The sequence below is a fragment of the Pyxicephalus adspersus genome, chromosome 9 (genome assembly GCF_032062135.1).
Source record: "Pyxicephalus adspersus chromosome 9, UCB_Pads_2.0, whole genome shotgun sequence".
NCBI classification, from domain to species: domain Eukaryota; kingdom Metazoa; phylum Chordata; class Amphibia; order Anura; family Pyxicephalidae; genus Pyxicephalus; species Pyxicephalus adspersus.
Genome location: NC_092866.1, coordinates 39,357,228 through 39,377,459, shown reverse-complemented (window position 1 = coordinate 39,377,459; position 20,232 = coordinate 39,357,228). Strand labels below are relative to the sequence as shown.

General features: G+C 40.7%; 1 protein-coding gene across 3 annotated transcripts in view; it reads left to right on the top strand.

The window, feature by feature from the left end:
* GANAB (glucosidase II alpha subunit) overlaps positions 1-20,232 on the top strand; it is a 55,036-nt gene that overhangs the window by 1,914 nt on the left and 32,890 nt on the right. The window contains exons 2-3 of one of the 3 annotated variants that reach the window (XM_072421635.1): positions 5,291-5,376; positions 6,497-9,345. In XM_072421635.1, the coding sequence (XP_072277736.1) occupies positions 5,336-5,376; positions 6,497-9,275 (2,820 nt within the window). In that variant the 5' untranslated portion in view covers positions 5,291-5,335 and the 3' untranslated portion in view covers positions 9,276-9,345. Of the gene's footprint in view, positions 1-5,290; positions 5,377-6,496; positions 9,346-20,232 lie in introns of those variants that run through there. The other 2 variants (XM_072421632.1, XM_072421634.1) reach the window with 2 other exon arrangements.

Below are 20,232 nucleotides of genomic sequence, written 5' to 3'. Positions count from 1 at the left end.
CTCACGGACCACTAAATGCACGGACTCCCAACCGTGCATGCACAGGGAGACGTGTGTCACTCCCAAGGGGAATAAACTTCCCCCCCAGAGTGACGTCATGCCAGAACCCGCCCACTCTCCCATCAAAGATCTGAGCCTGCGATGGGAGAGTGGGCCGGTTGTGTCCAGAAACACAACCCACCCACTTCTCTGAGCCTGCGATGCCTACGGGAGACATGGTCCGCGGCTCTGGCCGTTGCGCCCCCCTCCCCCAGCAGGGTCTTTCTTCTGAAGGTTGGGGACCCTTAGTATATCATATTCATGTCAAGAAAAACAATTCTTGAGAGATAAAGCTGTGTTAAAAATATTCGTGAAAACATAAATTTCACTAACTTGTGAATTTTGGGGAAATAGATTATACAGGAGTATACTGTTTAATATGAGGTGCTTTCGAAGAGTTGGTTCCTAAAAGGATAACAGTCATAGCTAGATGCTTGTGCAGATTATTAGATTTAGGAAGCATATAATTGTTCGAACATAGGGTCTTACCAAGTTGTATTATTTGAATTTATCCCAGGCGTAAACTAGGTTTTTTCATCCACATAGAAGAATCTTATTGGAAAGGGCTTTTGGGTATTCTAACAAAACTGGGAATATATGAATATATATAGTGGGAGCTATGCTTTATACTCTCCAATCACTGGTTCAAAATTTAGATTGAAGATGGGTTCTTACCTTGAGATGTATTCAAATGGCAAACTTTAAAGGGTCCCTGCATCTTCCACAGGGAAAAAACTCTTGTAGGCATGCTAGGGGAATAGTTAATGAAACTAAGTCTATGTATTATTAATGTACCGTTGGGTGGCCAACCTCCCCTGCCACGTCCATATCTGTGCATGGTTGCACCAATGCCCCGCCCCTCAAGATGCAAGTCAGTCTACGAGGGTACCACTATCAAATATCAAAGGTCCTAGCCCAATTTGTAAAAGTGTTTCCTGTAAGAAGGTCCAATCCATCCGATCAAATTCCTTTTCGGCATCCACCGAGAGAAGTGGGAATCAATGTTTTTTGCGCCCAGTGGATTAGGCAGGCTGTTTTTAAAGTATTGTGGCATGCTTCACGGCCTAAAGTGAAGCCAACCTGGTCTAGTTGGATAACTGAAGGAATAATATGTTTTAGTTGCTTAGCAATAACTTTGGAATAAATTTGAATATCTAAACTGGTCAGAGAGATGGGCAGGTAACAGCTACATATAGTGTTTTTTTTACCTGGCTTGGGGAGTATTGTTATGAGCCTCTAAGGAATGAATCAGGAATGGTATATCCTTAGATATAGTGTTATTGGCTGATTGCAAAGGTCTCCTGACACACTTTTTAAAATCTGGGGGTCGGCCAATCTGGGCCTGAGCTTTTCCCCACAACCAGGCACTCTGTAAATGGATTATACAATTTTTTTCTAGGATTTTTGAGAAATCATCAGTAACGCTTTCTCCTTGATAAATTACTGTACCTTAGTGCGGTACAATTCTGGATGCATCTCAGAAAATGTACCTTTTAAATTATACAAATTTTTATGATAGGATTGGAAAGTGGATGCAATATCCAAAGGAATTTGTATTTTGTGACCTGAGGGTGATTTATTACATGGGATTGGGGGTGATAGCAATACGAGGATGGAGTGTCCTAGCAAGGAGTTTGCCTGGTTTATCTCCATACTGGTAGTATAATGTATGGGTTCTATCCCTAAGTTTAAGGGATTGTTCATCCAATATTTGGGTAAGTTCTGTGTGGTTTTGAGACAGGGTCACCAAAACATTCAGCTTTAGATATTTTTAATGTAGGGCCTCTAACTTAGAAAAATGTGTAAATAATTCAACTATAGTAGTAGCTTTTTCCTTTTTTCTCCTAGAAGCATGGTTCATAAATACCCTTCGCAAGACAAATTTAAGTGCTTACATTGTATTGGTAAAGGGGTTTTGTCATCTCTTTAAGTCAATAACTCATTTTAAATTGGATCATTTATTTTGTTTATATTTGGCCGGCCAATCAGAAAATAGCCTCTTGACCGTCCCTGGCTATATAGCTAGCTCAGACACAGCACTCAGCGTTCGTGCAACAAGTCTCCACTAGTGCCAGGCCGCTAGTCGTGCTGAGCTAGTTCCTGTACACCTGTCGCTTATTCCAGTGTTTCCTGTGTCCTTTCCTGTGTTAACCCCTTAGTTGCCCAGCCATTTCCCTTGTTCTATTCCAGTGTTCCTCTCTGTCTGTGGATATCCCTGTGTCACCTGTTCCTCTTGTTGCTTCCAGTGTCTCCTGTGTCCGCAGTGGCCCCTGTGTCACTGGTGTCTGTCTCCTGGATCCCTGGTATTTAACCCCTGGCTTGTGACCTGACCTTTCTTGCTTGCTGCCTGCCTCGACCCAGGCCTTCCTTGACTTTTCTTCAGCTTTGTGATTTGGTACTGTGTTTCATCCTGCCCACCCTGGTGTGCCCAAGGACCGCAACCTGGATGTAACCAGCAGCGCAACATCCTCACCATAAGAGGCTCTGGAGTAGACCTGGTTACTGCTCACACCACTCCTGTGCAAGCCATAGCACCCCCTAGTGGCCCTGTCTCCCCAATCGTAACAGGATGTAGTATGAGGAATCATAAGTAAATATTGCAAAATCAGGAAGGCATACAGTCTACGATATGACTGACGTGCTGGGGAGAAATATGTGTAATTCCTATCATCAGGATGGGTCACTCTCCATACATCCACCAGGGAGTATTGGTGGAGTGTTCGTTTGAATTTAGCCTGTTGTCATTTAGAACAATGTCCCCACAAGAAGACGAGTCCATTGTCCATCCCTGGATCAAACACAAAATAAAGTCTCCCCAATAAGTAGGGTTCCTTCTACAAACCCCAATAAATCATGTAGAATTTGCATACCATATGTAGATGGATCATGGTTAGAAATATATATCTTTGCTATGGTATATGTTTTCCCAAAAAGAGAATTTTTTTCAAAAAAAGACGTCTGCCTAGTGGGTCAAATTGTACTAATATCTATACAGAGTATTTTTTATGAAAACCAATACTCCTCGCGATTTAGAGTATGTATAGGTACTATGGTACCAAAACAAGTAATATTGGTTCTTTATGACGGTATACTATTGGATTGAAAATGTGTTTCTTGTAGTAGGACTATGTTCATCTTTTGTTTATGTAAACCTTATAATATTTGGGATCTCTTGTTAGGTATGTTAAATCCTCTCACATTGTAGCTGCAAAGTTTCAAATTAGACACAGTAAAGGGTAATGTAGGCTATGGAGTATCCCTAGACATAAAGTGTGCCAGGGATAAGTTAGGAACTAAACAATGGATGTAGGGAATAATAAAAAAGAGTAACAGTGACCAAAGAAAATAAAGTAAAAACCAGAGAGGGGCTACTCTCCGCTTACTTAATGTAAGTGCCCTAGGTGGGGGGATGGAAGGCTCTGACCACCAAACAATGTGTAAACGGCCTTCAGTACAGGGCACCCAACCACATATATTATAAATCCTCTCATGTAATATTCTAAAACACATCTTATTATCCAACCATAACCGTGTAAGTTTAACATAACCAATTGTAAAAATAGTTACCATATCCAGAAAATAAGAAAATATCCAAAGGTACCGGCTAAAAGTCTATCGCTCTGGTAACAACATGAAATCCATTAATATGTTTGGCAAGTTCCTCTAAAAGAGGCTTTAGGGCTTTATGTAAAGCCAGTATACGTCTAGACAAATCTGGTTAAAAAAAAATGCAGTTAAGCCCCATCAAAATCAAGCTCGCTTTTTTCTTGTGTGACCAACATAATTTCTTCTTTAATGTGGAAATAATGAATTCTGCATAATATATCCCTAGGTCGGGATGCATCAGAAGATTTAGGACCCAGTGCCCGATTTGCTCTGTCAAGTAGGAGTTCAGATCCTGCTGGACGATTCAATAATATGTTAAAGATGTCACGAGCTGTATCCATGAGGTCTGCTAGAGCTGTAGCCTTTGGCAATCCTCTGGTCCCCATATTAATTCTTCTGTATCTGTTCTCCAAATTATCAATATATGCCAGTGTAGAGTGTAGCTTGCGGTTGCTATGGAGCATTTGCTCTTTCAGCCTTTTAACCCTTGCAGCCAAAGATCCCTGTTCTGCTTGTAGGGAAAACACAGCATTCTGAGTAGTATCAAGACTTCTCTTGATGTCTGTGAGCTCCTGCCTGAATGAAGACCTGGTAGGTTCTCTGCCCTGGTAGGTAGAGAACAGAGATATACTTTTGAGAGATATCCTCTGATATCCTTTAGAGCAGCTGAGGGATCTTTGTTAACCATTGAATCTCGGGTGGTTGTAGGCTCCGTAAGCATCGTGGACACATGTAGAAAGCGTGAGTCTACTGTGTCAGGTGGTGGCGACGCCATCTTGACTTAATCCCAGAAAAAACTCTGGAATCGTTCCTCCCAGGAAAAAGTCTGGAATCGCTCCTCCTGGGGGTCCACAGATTCCACGTCGTGTGGTAGGAGCTGGATGCTTTTAATTTTTGTTGGAATGGGGTGTCTTAATTGGCATAATGTGGAGGAATTACACAGAATATAGATGCATAAGATGACCGGAACTCAGCAAAAGCACGTCTTCAGTCGACTATCCCCCCTAAATTAGTTATACTCCATGGTTTCTGCCAATGTCACTTAAATATGATATATGCCTAATCTACAAGTTCATCCATCTCATACTCCCCTGAGGAAGCTTGTAAGGCGAAACACGTTTAGAAAGAAGAGACCTAAGGATTCTGTTTCAAACACTCTAACTGATCCTTTTTACTAAAGGATCACTCCAATTCTCAAATAGAAGTGGTTACTATGTACTTGTTTGGTTACTATAAAACCCCCCAGCATCCTATGACCCGAAACGCGAGAGGGGGGGGGGGCTGACTAACATGAATTTCTTGTGTTATGTGAACCTTTATGTGTATCTGTTTATACATATTCTGAATACATCTAGCTTAAAAAAAAAAAAAAACCCTTGTGCGGCACTTATTACCTATTGTAAGAAAGGGGTTGGCTAGTGAACAAACCTTTCTACAAATAGCAGGGCAGCCTAACCATACAAACCTCTCCTTTAACCGTGGGTGCCATGAGTGACCATTTGTGCACGTGTGCGTTTGTGTACAGTTTTTTCCTCAAAGTAAATGTGCAAAAAAAGTATTAACAGTGTGTTGTAAATGTATAGCCATATGTAGTGTTTATCAAATGCAGTTGTCAAATGATGACCATGCCTGTTTATTTCTGCAGGTGATGTTTCTCTGTGTTCGATGACTTTTCCTGGAAACACCCATCATGATTTCATCCCAGCCACAAGGGGTCCCTCCCCTGCTCAGGTAAAGTTATATTGTTATCTTTCACTGTACATCTAGTTTTCTTTTAGAATTTGCACTAACTAGGAACCACCAGTCAGCTTCTGTTTTCCATTTGTAGAGAACAGACTTTGGCCCAGTATTGTGTTATACAGCATATTTCTTCATTCTTTAAGGACTTCTGTAGCATGAGGAATATCAAAATGATGTAAATGGCTTCTTAATAATTCATTGGCTGAGAAATGAAGGTATTGAAGGCTAAGTTTTCTAATTTTATGTTATCAATGTAATGCAAATGTAAAAAAAATTTGTTCTCCAAGTTTTAATTATATGCAGTGCAAAAATTTCTCTCCATTCTGATAAACTGATTCTTGTCTTGGCATGTCCCTTTTTGAACTAAATGATCAATGATGGGTCTTATTTTATTAATACATTCTTGGTATACTCAAATATGTATAATGAGAAATAAGCATTCAGTTGTAAACTCCCTCCTACATAAGATGTAGCTATGGCTATCAGTTCTGTAGAGACTTCTGGGAAAAGCAGTGAGACAGTTACAGGAACAAAACATATTTGCCAGGCTATTTTGCATAAATAGGCTATAGGGAACATACACAATTGCCAAGGTTACAAAGTAAGTGGCTAAATTGAGTTTAAAATGGAAAGGTAATTTTATTTGCTTTATATTATGAAATTGATTGTGTAACAATTTCTGTTTGGCAGCTGATGACCTGAAGTACTCTATGTTTTGCCAAACCATATATAAAAGGACCATCACTTTACAAACCTGCTTTGGTACAAGCTTTTCATTAACCTCAATGGCAAAAATCTGCATATACCCATCTAAAAATAAAAAACTAAAAGTATCAGTATGAGTGACAAAATAACTTCAGAAGCAAAGGATGTTAATTTGACTGGCTGTTTTTAATCATGTATACACTAATTTTTAAACGGGTTGGCGTGTACCTTTAAATCCACAAAGGGCTTTTACAACGAAAGTTGTTTTTTATTTGCTTTCTGTTTAGGAAAATATTGCCCTGTAAAATATTAATGTATACCCTATTTATAAAGTGAATGTAACATTTTTTGTGACCATACAAGTATTGTAATAACAATTGGTCGATAACCAATTTCTCCTTTACAGTCCCCAGGATCTCTCCCTTCAGATCAAGTCATTTCTAAGTGGTTCTGATCCCCAGCATGGGCAGAAGTTAAGTGCTCGTGACCATGCCCGTTGTGCTCTACTACTACTGCGTTGCTTGCCTTCTGCACGACATGCCGTACTGGAACACTTGCGATCTGTTTTTCATGACAGTGTTTCTTCGATTCTAAGTGAACGAGACTCTCAAGAATCCCTTCCACAATCATCCTCTTCTCAACGTCGTGGTCCTCCTCCTCTGTCCACTCCAAGTTTGGATGAAGTGACACATGAAGTGCAAAAGGTGCTGGAAGAGTTTATTAAGCTTAATCCTAGAGCTTGGGCACCTCTGATCTCTGCTTGGTCTATTGAACTTATGGGACAAATAAGTAGTAAACACGCCAATAGACAAGGGATGCCACACTCTGCAAGTCTCAATGAATTGTTACAGCTGTGGATGTCATGTGGAGCCACACGAGTTCTTATGGACATATACACACTCTGTCTGTCCACGATGATAGATAGCTGCCCAGATGCTTGTGTGGATGCTTTGCTTGATACTTCAGTTCAACACTCTCCACACTTTGACTGGGTGGTAGCCCACATTGGAAACTCCTTTCCAAGTACCATAATCAGCCGTGTGCTAACCTGTGGACTTAAGGATTTTTGTGCACACAGTACTCCTGCTGAGACCCCTGAAAAGCGTGTGCCAAAGTTGGGCTCTGTGGTGGGTATCTTAAGACATTTAAACTCACGCCATGGTAACAGCATTCGTCAGGAGATCCTGAGGATGTTTCACGAAAGTTTGAGGCCTGGAAGCAAGCAACAGAGAGCAACTCTGCCATACCTCTTACAATTGGCAGCACTTTCACCATCCTTGTTGGGAACAGTATGTCAAGATTTAGTAGATTCTTTAAAACCCTCCACATTAGCCCAGCTACAGCAGCACTGCTCAACCCTTCCCCGTGAAGAACTGGACAATATGCTTAATCTAAGTGTCCACCTGGCATGCCAAACATCTGCTGGTGCTCCACGTCTCCTGCGTTTCCTTTTGGATACAGCAATGCCTGCTTCTGTTATAACTACTCCAGGATTAGCAGTGCATGATTCTGTTAGAGATGCTTGTGATCGCATTGTGAGATTGCTTCTTCTTAGCCTACAAAAGCAAGTTTATGGACGGACAGGAGGGAGGGCAGCATCTGAAGCCCAGCCAAGAGCAGTTCCATTTTTAGATGCTATGAGAGGCCATCTTCCCGAACTGTGTACTGAAATGCTGCGTTTAGAGAGAAAGCGTCACTTATGGCTTCATCAGCTTCTGGGATTGCTCTGCATCTATAGTAACCCACCATGTCCCCCAGAAGCCCTTTGCCTGTTGCTTACCCTGGCTCAAAGTCCTGAGGAGCTGAGTCTTGCAGTTCAGCTTCATGCAGTACTTTCATCCTCTATGCAAGGTCTAGCTAAAGCAGCAGTAACACGATGTGTATCCCAGATACATGCAGGTTCTTTGACAGATAAGAGAGCTTTTCAGCTGTTGCAAAACTTGGCACTTATTGTCCAGAATGAAGAAGGGGGAATGGGTAGAGAGATAGGAACAGCTCTTTCTGAGCACATATCTGACTTTGGCCAGCTACTTCTACACAGCAACCCTGGATTGTGTGAGGCATCTTGTTTACTACTGTGTTGTTGTCCTTTCCCTTCATCTCTACCCCCTGCTCAACTCCACTGTCTCATTCGCTCATCATCATACCTTTTCTTCCATTCCATGCACATACGCAGCAGCTCTGGAGTAAGCAATGCTTCCCGACTACTTTTGCGTCTCAGTAAAGTCTCTCATGCTGGCAGAAAAGCAGTACTCCATCAGCTTGTGGAAGGAGCACTGCATCAAGGAAATGCAGGACTTTTTGGAGGACAAAGCACTATTCCTGACTCCCAAAAATCAGAGGAAGCAGCTGGTTCTCTTTTAAAGAGTAACAGCCACCTTGGCTCAACATTAGATTTTTCAGGAAGTGTGTGGTCTGTGTTTCATGCAGGAGTAATTGGAGCAGGGTTAAAGCCAGAAGAGAAAAGTCGGCAAAGTGGGAGAGAGGAGAGTGCTGAAAATACACTGAGTCTTATCTCTCTATTATGCTGCTGCTGTGCCAACAAAGGGGAAGAAGATGGACAGCTAGCCACTATGGATCCTGAGGCAGCCAAGACGTTGGCAGTTACAATCACTGAATGCACTTGCCCTGATGTGACAAACAGTGAGTTGGCTTGGCCACCAGAAGAGCATTCACGTACCACAGTACAAAGAGACTTGGTTATATACAGATGCTTCCGTAAAAATCCTTTGCTTTTCCAACTTCTCCATCTTGTGGCCCAAGGTCGTCCTGCTCTTTGTTATTGCTCAGTTTTGCTTAGAGGTCTTCTTGCTACACTTTTGGCACATTGGGAAGCATCACGAGAGTCATCTTCTGTCAACTCCCCATGGCACCTAATGGCTTCTTGTGAGCTGGTATCTTGCATGGGAGAAGGACAGCTTCTTCCCCCAGCTCTAACAAACATGCACGAGATGTTTTCCCTTCTTGCACCGTATGAGGTCCGTTTACTACTGCTCAGTGTTTGGGACTTTGTACGTGAAAATGGGCCTTTTCCCCAGAGATTTGTATTTCAGGCAGGACGTGCAGTATTCAACAGAGACTTCACTCGAGAAGGTGACCCAGCTAAGTACATGGGTATTGTACATAGTGTATTACATCGAAACATTGATCGTCTCGGACTGCTGTCAGGGCGGTTTCAATTGTGACCTAGACCAACTCCAGCTTTGCATAATGTACTGGAAATTCCTTCTTCAAATAAAGTTATGTTTCTTATTACCTTCTGCATAGTTCTCTCCAGAGGGTTTTAGCCGGTTGCTCCGCTCGGCTGCTGTGCCTACCCCGCCCACCTCTCCTCGACAACTCTAATGCTCTGCACGGATCTCAGTGAGGCTGCTCTGTGCTCAGCTGTCATCCATTCAGAGTATTGCTGCTGCGATGGGAGGTGAGCACACAGTTCAGCCTTAATGTGAATGAGACACAGGCAGCCCCGCCCCCATCTGATAACACGAGCTGGAATTTTTATTTCAAAGAAAAAAAAAAAGCTGTGTGTAAAAGCTGCCATGTATCCACTGCCAGAGCTGTGTGTAAAGTCTGCATGTCGTTCTGCATCCTCACAGCTCTGTAGAAACCTCCATATCTCTTAATATGTATGTCACAATGACTTGTAATTATAAGGCTGCACAGGGGACCCTCATAGATACTAGTTACTACAATTTCAGCCCCCTAGCTCTAAAGAATTTCAAGATATGGGGTCACAAATGTGGTTGCTATGTCAAAGGAAAGTGCAAATAGGACCCCAGGGCCACTAACATAGTAAAGAGCATTGAGGAAAGCTTTCCTCAACCAATCAGAGAGCACTAGAGGTTTTGAATGGGGAGACTTGTCCCCATTTAACCTCCAGTACCGGGGATCGCAAACAGGAGGATTCCCAGGGCTGAAAGAATGATTGCAATTAACCTCTAGTGCCAGGGATTGTAATGATTTTGCAGACCCATCGGAAGTTCGAGGAAATTTTCATTTCATTTTCATCCCTACTTATTACTACAGCATCATTAGAGTATAAAAAAACTCAGCCTATCAAAATGGGCTTCCCTGCCCTGTCCACTTAACTAACATTTTGAACTTCAATTTCCCTGGAATGGGGAGGTGTACGAAACCAAAAATATAGGTACAAGTGGGGAACATCTGTGGTTACCATCCCTTAAAATATCATCACTTTGGCATCACAAGAACTTAAACTCTGCCCATGAACATTTAATGGGGTTGAGGTTATAGTCATGTGTAACAAGTAAGTGCATTTTAAAGGACAGTTTTTTTTTTTTTTTTTTTTAGGAATGTAGACAGTGAGGGGGTCACTGGCTTTCTTGTCCCCATCTGATATTGCATGCATGATGCTATTAAATTATCACCGCATTTTTACCAATATATTAAAAAGAGTGATGTTCTCTTTTAATAAAATGGAAAAATTTGTTTTATTTTTTGTTTTTACACTTTTTTGGGGAGAAACCTCTCCCCTTCAGTCTTTACTTCCATTTCGGTAAAGACCAAAGGGGAAATCCGCAGTCTCCTGGGATATTTGTGTCACATATTCCAAGAGGCACTGCACTGCTCCTTCTGTGCATGCACCTTCAGAGGCTTTCTTATAATGTAAAAAAAAAACAAAAAGTGTTCAATCTCATGCATGCGCAGTGCAAGGCAGCACTAGTAATACAAGTGAGCATCTGAGAAAAGGTGGAAGCTGCTGGGTTAATGTTGTAAAAAGGATCAAGTGGAAAAAAAAAGTTCACTTTAACTAACTATAGCCTTAGGGGCACATCTGAAGATGGCTGAATTCGCACTGGCAGTAAGGTTACATTTGTCTATTCCTCATGCCAGGAACCACTGCTGCTTAAAAAACTGCTAGCTCTGAAAAAGCCCAGCACTTGCCGCTTGTTGCCAGAAGTCACTCAGAAGCGCTAAATGTTTTTTTGCTGCTAATATGAACTAAGCCTAACTTGGTATACCACATTCATTATACTATTACACTACTACAAAGGATTACACTCTTAAAACTTAGAACACTAGTAAGTTGGGTCACAATACACGGCATAGGACAGTTGTGGCAAAATACATAGTATGGAAAAATTGGATATACTAATGGGGCAGGCATTACAAAGTTGGAAGTATAGGGAGAAGGTAGAACACTGAAACAATAGGTTACTGGATACCCATGGCATAAACAACTGGGAGCACTAAATTTGCTGTGTTTTGCCACACACCCTTTTTGACCACCCGTCTACAGCTTCCTACCACCCAGCTGAAAAAAAAATTCTGGGTAGAACACTGCCTTCTGTATGGCTGCTGGGATCAGAATCATACAACCATAAATGATCTGTGTGTTATGGGTCTAAATTCTACACATTTAAGAACTAAGGACACAATTGATTATAAGTTAATAAAACAAAACAGAATTTTTGTTTTACATTTTCAGTAATCTTAATAATATGTTTGTCATTGTTACAAAAGGTTATTTTGTGCTCATTTTCTTCAGTTTTTATTAAGCAACACCTTTACATTTATTCTACCACATTTGTTCAGTACTGAGAAACAAGCAATTTCACAAAAGAAACTCAATATTAGTTTTCCATATATTATATTTATTACATATTAACCTTTAACACTTACAGAATGCAGTATATTAATACTGTTTCCTGCTCTGGCTGCAAATATTTCAGTACTAATCTAGAGTGGTTAGTTTGGCTTTGGCCTTATTTACACTGATGCATTTTATAAAGCCTTAAAACCATATGTAGTGGTTGTATTCAGGCACTTTTCAGGGGGTTTGATGCACTATGAATTCTGTAGACATGAAAAATATTGCCCCTGTCCCCTAAATGTTTTCAAACCAGAACAAAAAATGCAAAACAGCCTTGCTACAGTTTTCATTTACTGACTTTCAGATTCTACCTAGGTTTTTTTGTGTACTGGCAAATCGTTATGAATGCAGTTTTTAACACACACAATAATATAGGAGTAGGTGAGTTACACTGCTTATACCTACCCAAGTGGCTGGGTTTGAGGGTAGGCCAGTTTGTGCTACCTGTGGTGGTCTAGCCCCCAAGACTTGCTGCTTGTGGCCTTCATACAAATACAGGTGTTATTTTCACTGATAGGTAAGTTATGAAAGCTATGTACTTTTTTCCCTTCCTTTCATCCTTTGTTGGAAGAGCTAAACCTAAATCTCAGAACTAAATCCTTTTTATAATCATTTTTAACAAGAGAATAAATTGGCACAGAACTGTAGCTATGTTCCCTATAAAGACAACAGATATTAAATGCAGTCAACCGAGGGAGACGATCAAAATCCATATACCAGACAGTAATGAATAAGCAAAAATATATGAGCCTAAAGTGCTAAAATGTTTGACTGGTATTTTGTACATCACAGAAATTGTTCAGATATTTGGCTATGGAACTCACATGGGTTGTAAGTAAGCAGGGTTAAGAAAGCCGAGTCTAAAGTGAGCACAGTCTGCTTTGGGCAAGGCAGGACATGAGTTGTTGTAGTTATAGCAGTAAATCTTTTATTATCTACATGCCAACATCTATTAGATACAATATTAACACCTCATGCAAATAAAGGAAAACACTGATGTGCCATCCTCAACAGTTATTTTATTTATGAATGAAATCAAGTGGTTGTTATTGTGTATTAGCAAAGTACAGAATATATCCCTTACTTTATTTAGGTACATAATTCCCTGTTGGTTTGCGTTATTTCTTTAGCATGTAGTCGTGCCATTCAAACCAGCTTTGTATAAGGGGGTCTTTGTGGGCAGTGGTTGTGTGAGGTTGTAAAGACAAGTACACCTTGCATTTCACCCAAGAATGCTTAGCACATCCCATGCACATTCATTAAATTTGGTATATTAAAACAAATCCAGCACAATCTACCACACCTTTAGTACATAACCCCATTGCAAAACTCATATCTGCTCTTATTGTCTTTCGAAAGGATCTTTCCAACAACTAAGGACGGCACGATGTATGAATGAGTGCTGTACATACTGTTCTGCTCTATAGAGAGGGGAAGGGGAGAACGACGGAGCAGCACCCCCCCACACTTCTATTACAATCGTCCGTGGATCCGCCAGGACGGTTGTTCGGACGATGGGCGCTGTACACATGCCAGGTTCTCATCCGATATTGTCCCTGAGCTGATTATCGGACGAGAAGCATTGCAAGTGTGTACGTAGCCTAAGCCTCCCAGCCTTCAGAATTTATTATCCTTTTAGTTCACTGATGTGAACGAATACCCTAGCCTACTGGTTTCTTCTCATTAGAACAATATTCCCAAATCCTGCAGTGGGGACAGCTTTGCTTGGGATAACTCTATTGGATCAAATTTTGATGCCTTAGGAGATACCTTTCTTGTCTTGTTATGTCTTTAGGACAGGCAGACAGATACATTGTATGTGCCCTAACTACACTTAAAATAGCCTCAGTGATGGATACAACTAAGGGGTGATCAGCCTTTCTGACTCAAAATTAAAGCTCATCTCTGGTCAACCCCTAACCCCCACACACACACTTAATTCCCTGCATTGATAATCAGTAGACGACTACACTAAAAGTCTAAAGTACCCACCTGATGCGATGCCTTGTTCACCTCTTTGGTGACATAGACACTTCTTTTTGCTATCAATTGTAAAAAGTCCCAAGGACTAGCAGCGACAAGGTGACACGGATGGTCTTAGTGAGAGCCATGTGTTTGTAGACTAAGATGAGTAAAACACTGCTGTGGTGGTTTTTATAATGAAAAAAACTAGAAATAGATTTGTCATGGTCAGCAACCAGGTAAGACTTAACTTTACCTTGTCACTGGCAGCCAATCAAATATTATTTCTTTTTAATAAGATTAGGATTATAGCTAGAGATGATTATCCAATGTTTGCTTTAGTATACTGCCATTGCCAGGATGGAGGTAGAACCATGCAGTATGTCATCGGATGATAGTACTTTTTAGAAAACTGATAACCTCATAACTTTTATATCTTGAAGTGTGCAGTTATGAAAAAAATGTAAATCTTGGTTTCATGTTATTATTATTATTAATAAACAGGATTTATATAGTGCCAACATATTACACAGCATTGTACATTAAATAGGGATTGCAAATGACAGACTAATACAGACAGTGATACAGGAGGAGAGGACCCTTTGAGATTCAAAAAGAGTACAAAATATTGAGAAGTTATTGAGGTGATTTAGAGACAGAAAGAAATGTATGGAATATACCGCAGTTAGGAAATAGACCTCAAAAGTTGTACAGTGGTTGCAACACTAACCTCAACAATCGATTACTAGCTGAGACCAAAGTAGAGTTACCAACCCACCAGCCCAATTAATTACAAGATGGTGGTTCCATCCTAAACTAATTTGCACAGGTAAGTTTGACATTGCCAAAGCTTTAATCCCTTATAACTGCACAGAGCAATACAAAATTTAAGATCTTGGCACTGATTTGTATGCTTAGAGACCAAATGTGTCTTCGACTTCATATAACTCTAATGAGAATCAAAAACTCGCCCATATCCCAAAATGTATCCAACATTTTTCCTTTCGTTTTTAACTTTTTTTTCATTAGTTGTTTTTGTAATTTTTGAAAAAAGGTATGCAACTGTCAACCTCAAAAAATCGTAAATAAACTTAATAAGCTGTTTTTTTTTAATTTCTGTAAAATACTAATCTAAAGAGGCAGCATATTTCTTGTATGTTTATTTTAAAGTGGAACACTAACTTGTGTTTTCTGAATCAATAGGATGTATAGACAAAAGTTACCTCCAGGGTGTGTGAATTATGTCTTTAAACAGATTATTTCTTCTTAATAGTAAAGCTGCTGTGCTAATTTATTATTGAACAAATATTTCATGCCTTGTATTTTGCGTATAGCCAAAGGGAAAAGAGGTGTAAAAACAACACTGGTGCAGCTGTGAATTAGAGTAATGTGATCTGCAGTTTTCATTAAAATAGACCTTTGCTTATTCACTTTCCCTTATAACATGTTAACTTCTGTCTCTACCCCCCAATTATGGCCCAGCATTGTTGTCCTGGCTTGAGGGTTTTTGATGGGGAACTACAAGTAGCTTTGTCAACACATATCAAGCAGGCAAGGTCCATTTTAATCACCATCAAAATCTGCAAAATACCATTCAGCCATCGATGTAGCACGTTTGCAGGAAGCAGCTGCACTGAGATGCAACAAGTGAATAAGAAAAGGTGATAATTGTTAATTATTTGGAGTGTCTTCGCAAACTGAGTGTCATTTAACTAGGGCTTCAATTAGTAAATTGCATACAAGTCTGTAGACCAAGTTTCAGACAATAATCTGTAGAAGTAATTTGTATAATAATTTTATTTACTGATTTATATCTCTGCATCCCCCCCCACACACACACACACACACACTTTGTTTGGCATGGTTTTTTCCAAGAAGTGTTCCGCTTTCATTATGTTAGGTACAATGTCCACCACTCAGTGGCCTAGTCAAAAGAAGAAGATAAAGTGGAAAGTGGATGGTTTATCTTCTTTCTAGAGAATGGATACCACTTCAGACTGATTTATTAAAAAGTGTAAATGGAGCATTGGAGCAGGAGACACAATTATTTTATTAATGTATGACACCCAGATAAGGTAGTGGCATTGACTTTTCTTATGTACAGGTTGTAGGGTAATGGATTTCTGCACTTTGTGCAGAATTTCTCAGCTTTCTGAGTCACTGAACTGAAATAGGTAATAAATGGAATTCTGATTTTTGATTTTTACATGCTTGTTCCAGGTCTGTGCCTTAGAGGTGCTGAGGCCAAACACAGCTGGGCAACTCTCACTTTCCAAAGGTGACCTGCAAAACAACCCCCATATTACTTTTATGAATATATTAAAACGGGAGTAAGAGAGGCCACCCCCAATAGGTTTTTTGATGTTTGAGAATCCTTCATTAATTTAAAAACAACCAGCATGCATAAAGCAGAAAATTGGTATTTTGAATTAATCTAATGGTATTTCTAGACTCTTACCTAATCCTCTGGTGCAGCTGGACACTATTGTTGTTTCTGGCTTTCACCATCCTTGAATTGTTTTGTAACTGTACTGTAACCTTTTTTTTTAAACAGTGTTTTATTGACCACATCTGTTCTGTAATCTTTACTTGTTTCCCCTAATAATGTTTTATTGCCTAAACTCTTTCCATTGTATTTTCATCATCCTTCAATATAAAATAGATTTAAAAAAAACACAGGAGTTAGATCCATGGAGGCTTGAAAAAGGGCCAATGATAGCATCCATGTAATTTTTGCATATATGCAAATAAATTGTTTGGTGCTACAAACCCCATTTTTATTTTTTAAAACAGGAGTAAAGTATTTGGTTCCTAATAGATGAGGTGATGTCGGAAGTTTTGTATTATGAACAAACAGTAGGCTGGCAATGAGGCAACTCCATGTGACAGTGTCTCCCCAGGGCTCCTGACAGTATTTATTAAGCGCAAAAAAAATTGCTAAAAAAAACAATATTCCCTCGCAGGGGTGGTATAAAAGGGTTTCAAATCAAACATATATCCTTCTGACTAACATAAACCAGTGCCTCTCTCTACACAGGCAAAAATCTCAGGGAAAACTGTTTCACACAGTCACCACGTCACCACGCCTCCACTGCTTAGCACCAGGTGTGCTATAGAGGGTTTCTGAGCCGCAGGAAAACATGGGACCCGGAAATGGGAATCTGTCCCCCTCTACTCTTGCAGATTCCCAGTAAAACCTGGCTCAGGACAAAAAATTTTAAATAACCAGCAAGGAAAGCTAAAGTTTCCCTGCAAACAAATCTGCTGGTTTTACCCTGTGGTATAGTATATACGTTAGTCTAGATATTGTGGAGAATTACATTTCTGTAGGCTTTAGTTGCTTCAACTGATCCTTTGGAGATTTTTCTGTTCTGTCAACAGGTAGTTACAGTAAATCTAATCAACGGATGCAAAAGATGCAGACAACAAAAACATTTGTGAGGTTTTAACAAATCCTTACATTATCTGGAGCTAAAAAAATAAAACTGGGCTGGAGTTACTGTAGGCCAATATAAGTTTCCATTGGAGGTTCTGTGGGGACAGGAAGTAATGCACAGGATACAATGACTATTTGTTTCTATTACACACATGTTCTTTGATGTATGTGCTATCTTGTTTTTTTATAGTACATGAATTACATGAAAGGTAAATGCATAATAATTTCCTGTTTTTATTTACAAGGCCTGGCCAAGAATCTGGTGCCAGCCTTGTTGAGCATCCATTAGGAAGATGTGCTAAGAATCTCAAATTTTTTACCTTTAAGGATTAAATGAAAAAAACTGTATCTAATTTCTCAGTTTGTAAGACTGGGATCACACTGTTGGGGTGCATTAACCTATGCATGTTATAGGGGAACTAAACTCTGGGGCACTTACCTATCCGCGCTCTTGCCGGGGGCCACCATCTTACTTTTTATGTCCAGCAACGATCTTGATTGGCTGTGCTTGGATGACATACCTGTGTAAGAGTTCATCCATCACCAACACACACAAGGGAAGCCTGGCTTTCCTGGCAACCAAAGCTGGCTAAGTTAGAAGTGAGACTTTTTATTAATAAACAGTATTTACATAGCACAAACCTACACAACGCTGTACCAACCCCCCCATAGCACCAACCCCCCCAGCGGTAATCCTAAGTGTGACTCGGGGTGGAAAAAACTTGGAAAAAGCAGTAACCCCGAGTCACACTCGGGGTAATTTTGGGAGCCCCTCTTACCTCTGCCCCACACTCCAGCGGCGATTGGACGATCCCGCTGTGATGCCGAAGTGCCTGTCCGTCGGGGGGGCATGGCTGGACGGGAAATTTAAAAGCAGATTACCGAGTAATCTGTTTTTAAATGCCACCTGGGTCCCGGCGACGCCGCTGTGCATATTATCAGTGCGATGCGATGCACCATGCAGGATTTCTGCATGGTGCATCACATCTAACTGCAGATGTGATCACCAATAGTAAATTCCGAGGGTGATGCCAGCGGCGATTTCCGGCTGGCATCACCCCCGGAATTTACTGTAGCTGCCTGCATCAGCCGGAGAATGTGAGGCTCGCAGCCTCCAGGTGATGCGAGCAGCTTCGCTGGTGGATCTAGGGGAGTGAGCACGGCGGGGACATCCCCATCGCATCACCCGGCAAGATGTGACGTCTTCTGGGTGATGCGGTGGAGTGATGGATTGTGGGGGCGGGACATTTAAAAGCAGATTGCTATGTAATCTGCTTTAAAAGATTTTTTTTTCAGTACAAAATACAAAAAACATATATATCAAAAGTATAAATACATATTTTAGTGCACCATTCATCATTATCCAGTGCCCTGATTTACATTTTGCCCGCTATTGACCCTAAACTTGATCTGACCTTATGGCTTATATCTGGCTTATAAATCAGTTGCTGAATGTATCATTTCATCAGTTTGTCTTTGACCTTAATTGTTCCTGACTGATTGCTGGAGACCACCTAGCATCCAAAAGTCATCTCCCCAGCGCAAGCACTGTTTTGTAGGAATTTGAAAGCAGCGATAGCGATTTGGAGTCCTTTGTGGAATCAAGCAATAGTGATTCACCAGGAAATTTGTCATCAGACAGCTAAAGTGAACTGAGCGATGATTCTGTACCTGAGGTCAGTGCTTGTGCGCACATGGTGCTCCATTGATCTTGATGCAGACCAGGCAGCACCGCCAAGATTTCCATTCACCAGCGCACCTGAGATGAAAATTAAGGCTTAATGCGACAAACCCCTGGCATACTTGAAGTTGTTTTTGGCCAATGAAGTTATCGAAAAAATTGTTGTGGAGACAAACAGGTAAGGCACTCTTGTGTTTGCTAACTTTTTGAAATTTTTTGCTAATTTTTTAATGCAAACATGTATGCTGCTTTGTGTTTGCTAACGGTTTAATTTTTTTTTTTATTGCCAACATGTGTGCTGCTCTGTGCTAACTTTTTGAAATTTTTTGTTAATTTTTTTTTTTATGCAAACATATATGCTGCTCTGTGTTTGCTAACAAATTACTTGCAACCTTCACACTATAAAAGAACATATCCTAAAATACCTTTTTTATTTTGTTTTATGCAGGTACGCGGGACAACAACAAGGTGCTCCACACCAGAGGTTTGCAAGAAGCAGAAAGTGGGAACCTGTGACCAAGGATGACATTTGGCTGTTTTTGGGCTTGGTGATCCTGCAGGGAGTTGTGGGCACTACCATACAGTGGTACTGGTCCAAGAATAAAATGATTGCACTCCATTCTTTGGCACAGTCATGACAGAATACTGCTTTTCCCTCATCATGAAGTACCTGCACTTTGCAAACAATGAAGAATTTGATGAGACTACCCATCCTGCACCAAAACTGAAGAAAATTTGGGAAGTGTCTCAGATGATTCCACAAAATTTCCAGCAAACCTATGTGCCAGAAAGAGATGTCAGCATTGACGAAAGTCTAATGGCTTACAAGGGGAGGTTCAGCTGGGTGCAGTACACTGCGTCAAAGAGGGCACCTCATCTGGCTATATTTGGAATACGCTACTGTACAATGGAAAAGGGACACAGTTCAACCCCAGATACCGCCATTATGGATTGGTAACATCTTCAGTGCTATCCCACATTAAGCCATTGCTAGATCAGGGCTATTGTGTAACAACTGACAACTTCTACACATCTCCTGAGCTTTATGAGTTCCTTCTGCAACACAGAACAGATGCCTAGGGAACTGTTAGGGCTAACCGGCGCAACCTGCCAGCACTGTTTGCAAACGGTAAGCTGAAGACAGGAGAAATTGTTGTCTGGCAGAAAGGCAAAATGATGGCCCTGAGATGGCGTGACAAGAAAGATGTGTGCCTGATGAGTACTGTCCATGATGCCTCCACAGTTCTGGTACACACAAAACGTGGGAAAGAATGGAATGGAATGAATGAATAGACCTGGACGTCATGCTTCCATCGTCAACCCAAAACGCCTGACCATTCGTCACTTCACTGAATACATCCCACCAACCCAGAAAAAGGCAGCACCTACAAGGATGTGTGTGGTTTGCTGCTCAAAGACCGATGACAGAGGAAGGAGGAAACACAAAGA